This window comes from Gymnoscopelus braueri (assembly GCF_963280865.1).
Source record: "Gymnoscopelus braueri genome assembly, chromosome: 20".
In the NCBI taxonomy this organism is placed as follows: domain Eukaryota; kingdom Metazoa; phylum Chordata; class Actinopteri; order Myctophiformes; family Myctophidae; genus Gymnoscopelus; species Gymnoscopelus braueri.
In genome coordinates, this window is record NC_137622.1 from 6,073,218 (window position 1) to 6,079,858 (window position 6,641).

Here is a 6,641-nt window from a genome sequence, read left to right on the forward strand (position 1 = left end):
CCGGGGGGATTTCCCTACAGAACTGATAGAAGCTGAGACCCCCACCCAGCACTGTGATAACAAACTGTCCACTCTGCAAACGGTACCGCCGCCTTTGGTGGGCTGTAGATTATATACATCCATGCATGTGCACAGCGCATGCACGCACGCAAGTGCACATGCGCACACACACACACACACACACACACACACACACACACAACACACACACACACACACACACACACACACACACACACACACATCACAGTGTGAACTCAAAAGCACACAGAGAATGAAATTATAACTTGCCGGTTCACCGCAGAAGAGCACCCTGACAAGCACTTGGAATTGGAGTTGAGGCATTACATTTCGGTTCCACAGACAAATGAGCATGTAGATCAGCTATTTTCACATGAAACCTTTGCTTCTTTCAAAGTAAAAAGTAAAGAAAATAATAATAATAACATTGAGCATATATTACAGTAGTTTAGGCATGGAGGATAAAGGCCTCTCATGACCAGTGGTGTAAAGTAACTAAGTACATTTACTCAAGTACTGTACTTAAGTACAATTTTGAGGTACTTTTACTTTACTGGAGTATTTCCAATTGTCTATACTTTTACTTCTACTCCACTGCATCTCAGTTATTACTCAATTATTTTAAAATTGTAGTTACTAGTTACTTTGCAGATATAAATTATTACATTATAAAACATACATACCACTTTAGCCTCATTTTATATGTAGGCTTTTTGAAAATAGCCGATCTACAAGCTCACAACGCGTCGCTGTGAGCTTGTAGATCTGCTATTTTCAAACACATTAGTACTTTTACTTTTGGTACTTTAAGTACATTTTGATACCAATACTTTTGTACTTTTACTCAAGTACATTTTGAATTCCGGACTTTTACTTCTACATTGCAGTATTGATACTTTTACTCAAGTAAAACATTTGAGTACTTGTTCCACCACTGCTCATGACAGGAATTTCTTTGTACGGATTCATCCGTTGTGATTCTCCAGAGTCTCTAAGATCAATCCGGACCGTATAGTGAATATACAGTGCTCACCCCTGCCCCGTAAATCAATACGTCATGAGCAAGACAACTGTGTGACTCGCCACAGGGATAAGTTGTCGATTTCACCAGCCTCAAGTTCACCTCTTTACCGTGTCAAATAAGTTATTACAGGCATGGCGAGAAACACTTGTTTGATGGTGGTTAGTGGTGAGAGGAGAGGAGGAGGAGGAGGAGGAGGAGGAGGAGGAAAGGAGGGCAGTATAAGATAAACTTCAAAGGCCCCTTCCGTCAGCTCAGATCTGGGGAGGGTTTTGGCTGAAGCCAAGACGGAGACACATCAAGGGAGCAAATCAAAGAAGGAACCTCACTTTGAAACGGGTGCCTGGAAGTGTTTGCACTACACAGGAGCAATGGAGACAGATGCCAACGGAGAGACAGAGCGTGAGATGGAGTCATTTATTGAGAAGGGAGTGAGAGAGGAGGAGAGAAGATGAGCTCGACATGCAAGTGACTGAATTGATTTGTGAATGAAACTAACACTAAATGAAGTCACATCAGCTCTTGAAATGGGCCCCCCAGATGCTTAAGGTTGTCGCTTGATACCATACACAGACTACTGTGTTTTTTTTATTGATGTGATCGCAAGCATCAAAAGCATACGTGTGTGCATGCTAGCACAAATGTTTTTGTTTTTGTTTGTTTGTTTGTTTTTGTTTTAAAGCCGTGCAATGGCAGCGATATTCTAGCAAAACTAGAAGTCTAAATTGGAAGTGATCATTGTTTAAAAACACAACTTTAAATGTCCCATACTCCCATATCACTTCAACATGAACCTTTTAAGCAATCTTATAAACCCCATCCCAGCTCAACTTAACCCATGGAAAAAGCACTTAATACTATCATGAAATGATGATGATTAAATAAGAGTTGAAGAATTTCATCCATTTTCGGTAAAAAAATATTATGTCTCCATTTCTGGGAGAAAGACAAAAGTTATTGGATGGAATTGTGGACTGGTCATGTTAATGTGTGCAATCTTGTGCTTTGAAAAATATTCTTCAAATTAGCTTAGGGAATCTTTAGTCTTCCCTTATCAGCTCCTGAGGTTTAAGAGAATTACAGTAAGGATAATGCCTTTGAGAGTCAAGCATCAGACTTGAGCCGACGTTTCAGGGCTATAGGTTACAGAGGGTCAAAAACAAAGATATAGCACAAGCAGCTTATTGACCTCCAAACCTCCTCGGCCAGGAGACTCAAATACTGTGTTATCCACCACTTTTCCCCCAATTTGTTGAGATAAGAGGAGGTCTGCGGAAAAAAAACATTGCCACATTTTATCTTCTGATCCAAGTGCAGATCCTCCTTTTGCACGTTAATGTGCAAGAAAATTTTGTTGGTAAGAGCAGATTTTTTGTCTGACCTGCCTAATGGCAATTTCCCTTGTTTTAACTGTGTGCATTGTAATGCTATGATCAGAGGTGACATAGACACCCACACACAGGCAAAAATATATATATCAAAAGCAGAATTTCCCGCAAGACAAAGACAAAAAGTCCATGTGGACTGTTTTATGCATGAAAAAAAGTAAGAGAGAACTAAAGATCAGAATATCAGACCACAAAGGTAACGTCAAAAGAAATAATGAAAACTCACATTCATGAGGAATATGGTCATTCCCACTCATGTTTGAGCATGGATATCAAAGGAAGTTACTTCAAGAAAGTGACTTCTACTGGATTCAAGGTTCAGACTGCCCATATCCTTCTAGCAGTAGCATTAGACATATGACTGCTTCAGTCTTGGGTAAAGTTTAGTCAGATAAACTTCCATTTACACTTTGTGTCCCAACGTCTGTCTATCCTGTTCAACATCTAGGCAACTTAATTATTCAGTAGAGCTACTTCCCCCCTTTGCTGTCACTCTACATCCTCTTCTAGAAATAAAGTTAACGTCTTATGAAGTGGAAATGTCCTGTGTGGTGTTGTAGCTGTAGCTGGAGTACAATTAAAAAGTACTGTTCTATCTGCTCACATAGAATTTACAAGACCACACACATGCGCACACACACAATGAAATAGTCTAGAGAGGAGCAGTTAGCTAATTGCCAGGTTCCATGTGTCCAGTTGGCAGTGCATGCATCCCTCAGCGGTACAGAGATTGGCTCTGGAGTGATTTGAACTGGATCCAAATCTGATTGTTGGAGTCGCTCTGTGATCAGAGGATAATAACCCCCCCCCCCCCCCCAGTCTAACTCAGTGGCTAGATGGAATAGCAGCACGCTGCTTTTTGGCAAACGCAACATAATACCCTGACAGAGAAACAAGCCAGGAGAGAGACACAATACCTTGACAGAGAGACAAGCTATAAGATAGACAATACCCTGATAGAGAGACAAGTAGAGACACAATACTCTGACAGAGAGACAAGTAGAGAGACACAATACTCTGACAGAGAGACAAGTAGAGAGACACAATACTCTGACAGAGAGACAAGGAGAGAGACACATTACTCTGAAAGAGAGAGAAGCAAGGCAAGAGGAAGGCAGAAAGACAGAAAGGGAAGCCATATGAAGAACAAAAGGAACATGTGGACATAAAGGATGAACAGATAAAAGGATAACAGGTGTGGGATATCAGAGCAAGGTGTGGTGGAACTCATGTGGTGTCCATGTTTTGATTGTAATATCTGTAACCAGGTAGCCATCTCCCTCCACCCCAGAGACACAACAACACACAGGTGAACACAATGCACAAAGCCATCACATCTCCCACAGTGTGTGGCTGCAGCTACACATTCTGGCCGGTGAAACAGATAGCAGAGCAGACATCTATTCATCATTCATCCTGGCATCAGCGAGGCAGCGTATATACAGCTTCAAAACAAAACAAGCTGCGCTGCTGGGACCAGCATGCATTAACAAAACAACAGTACATGCGCGCGCACACAGCCACGCACACACGCACACACACGCACACACACACACGTGCATGTGAATGATGTCATCACAACACAATAGCCTACTTTGAGTTGTTGTTCCACTGACAGAGGACAGAGCAGCTTTAGGCAGCATCAAAGGATCCGTATCATGGTCAGTTTCATGGTCAGTATCATGGTCAGTATCAGTATCATGGTCAGTATCATGGTCAGTATCACGGTGGTTTGTGCATCAGCGTCAGTATCATGGTCAGTATCATGGTGGTTTGGGCAACAGCGTCAATATCATGGTCAGTATCATGGTCAGTATCACAGGGGTTTAGGCATCAGCGTCAGTAGCATGGTCAGTATCATGGTCAGTATCACAGGGGTTTAGGCATCAGCGTCAGTAGCATGGTCAGTATCATGGTCAGTATCACGGTCAGTATCATGGTCAGTATCATGGTCAATATAACGGTCAGTATCACAGTGGTTTAGGCAACAGCGTCAGTATCATATACATATGGATGCATTCCCAACTTGCATTGTTCCATCGTTCGTCAAGTTCAGGCCACGTAGCAGCCTTCACACCAGGTTTTTCAGGCTGCTTTGACGGCCTGAAAATCCAGTTTCAAGAGGTCTCCATATATGGTAATGTTATGTTTGTGACGTAAGACGTGACACTGAGGATCACAACCAATTTCAACAGAAATGTCACGTTTGTGAAATCTTCGCAATGTCGTGATGTCAATATGAAGATGAAGATAGATAAATGAATAAATAAGTCAAGCAACAAGAAGTATAACGTGAATGGTATTCTACGTAATGACGTCATCATGCAATGACATCGCAACGTCATCACAACCAAGTTAGTGTCCTTGCTTCAATTTAAATGAATTTAAGCAATTTTAAGCAAAAGCTTGTACATTTTGTAGTTGTGTAGTTGTTTGACGGCACCCTTATCTTCAACACGACTGTGTTGAACACTAGCTAAAGAAGCTCACGAGACTAATAAAATAACTAGTAATAAATTGAAAAATACGGGCTAGCTTTCATTTTGATTTGACCACACTGAACCCTCGCCAGGATGCTTTGTCCCAGTCATAGCCCGGAAGTCAACGGTTGTCAGGAACAGCCAATGATGCAGGTTGGGTTCAGCTCTCCTGCTGAGGTGGTGTCTATAGCCGAAGCGGGAGGCGTAGGCAGCACACATCCTGAGGTGATCCGAGAGTCTTTGGGGCCTCAACTGAGACTGCTCCCGCTCAACGACCAGATCCGGGAATTACAGACGATAATCCGAGACAAGACGACCAGCAGAGGGGATTTTGTGTTTTGCGCCGAGCGACTGATCAGGCTGGCGGTCGAAGAGGGACTGAATCAGCTCCCCTATTCGGGGTGCACTGTCACCACGCCCACAGGGCACAGGTACGAAGGAGTCCAGTTTGAGAGGGGTAACTGCGGGGTTAGCATTGTGAGGAGCGGCGAGGCTATGGAGCAGGGTCTTAGGGACTGCTGCCGCTCGATCCGCATCGGCAAGATTCTCATTCAGACCGACGAGGAGACCCAGAGAGCCAAGGTCTACTATGCCAAGTTCCCCCCGGACGTGTGCAGGAGGAAGGTGCTGCTCATGTACCCCATCCTCAGCACGGGGAACACCGTGACCGAGGCTGTCAGAGTGCTGACCGAACACGGCGTCCAACCCAGACATGTCATTCTCCTTAGTCTCTTCTCCACTCCACGGGGAGCCAAGTCTATCATCCAGGCGTTCCCAGACATAACCATCCTGACCACAGAGGTGCATCCTGTGGCTCCAACTCATTTTGGACAAAGGTACTTTGGCACTGACTAAGTCGGGGATGACCTGAAGAACACTTTGATATGGGAAGCCATTTGAGTTCCAAATCGTTGCTGTCGGGCAGAAACCTCTAATCTCCATTATGTTAACTTTTGTGTTTTGTAAATTACTTGATCGTACTACAGCGTCACACAAAATCATCAAAAGTAGCAGATCTACAAGGTCGAAACATGGCGTGAAGCAACGCGTCTTGAGCTTGTAGATCTTGAATCCTGAAAAGAAACAGTTTTGGACACATGAGGTTTCCACCCGACAGAGACAATATTTATCGCTGTCAGGAGATCATGTATTTGGCCCTGTGTGTCTGTATGTGCACGTCTGTGTGTCTGTCCACAGCTAATATTGCATACCGATCAAATTTCTTGTGCGCTCTGACAGCAGGCTAAATTGGCCAACGACAACTATGTCATTATTTTATTTTATTTTTATTGCACAGAAATCAATCATCCCAGGCTATGGTCAGGGCCCTAGGAAATAGGTTGTATTTATTACGCTCTCTAGCTACCAAACACAGACAGGAGTCAGGAAAGAAGACAACAAAAGCTGGTCCTGGGGCCTGTTTCACGAAACCTAGATTGGGGATTAAGCCTGGATCTATCAGCTATCCTGGCTTGCCTTTTTTAAATAAATGTAATAAATTCTGTTTTAGGATGGATTTTGTCATTTCCCCTTTTAATGCCCCCACCCCCCTCTCCCAACCTGGGACCTATTGTCAATGCTGAGCGCACGTGCACGTGCACACGCACACGCACACGCACACGCACACGCACACACACACACACACACACACACACACACACACGCACAGACATACACACCATAATCCCCTTTCATTGCGTCCCATTCCAATGTTATTATCCCCATGCAGCC

General features: G+C 43.7%; 1 protein-coding gene across 1 annotated transcript; it reads left to right on the forward strand.

The window, feature by feature from the left end:
• Positions 1–5,003: 5,003 nt before the first annotated feature.
• LOC308076415 (uracil phosphoribosyltransferase homolog) lies at positions 5,004–5,765 on the forward strand (the record flags this gene model as incomplete). The annotated part of the gene is made up of 1 exon (XM_080416648.1): positions 5,004–5,765. One exon carries the CDS (start codon positions 5,004–5,006, stop codon positions 5,763–5,765), a length of 762 nt encoding a protein of 253 aa, XP_080272774.1.
• Positions 5,766–6,641: the final 876 nt, after the last annotated feature.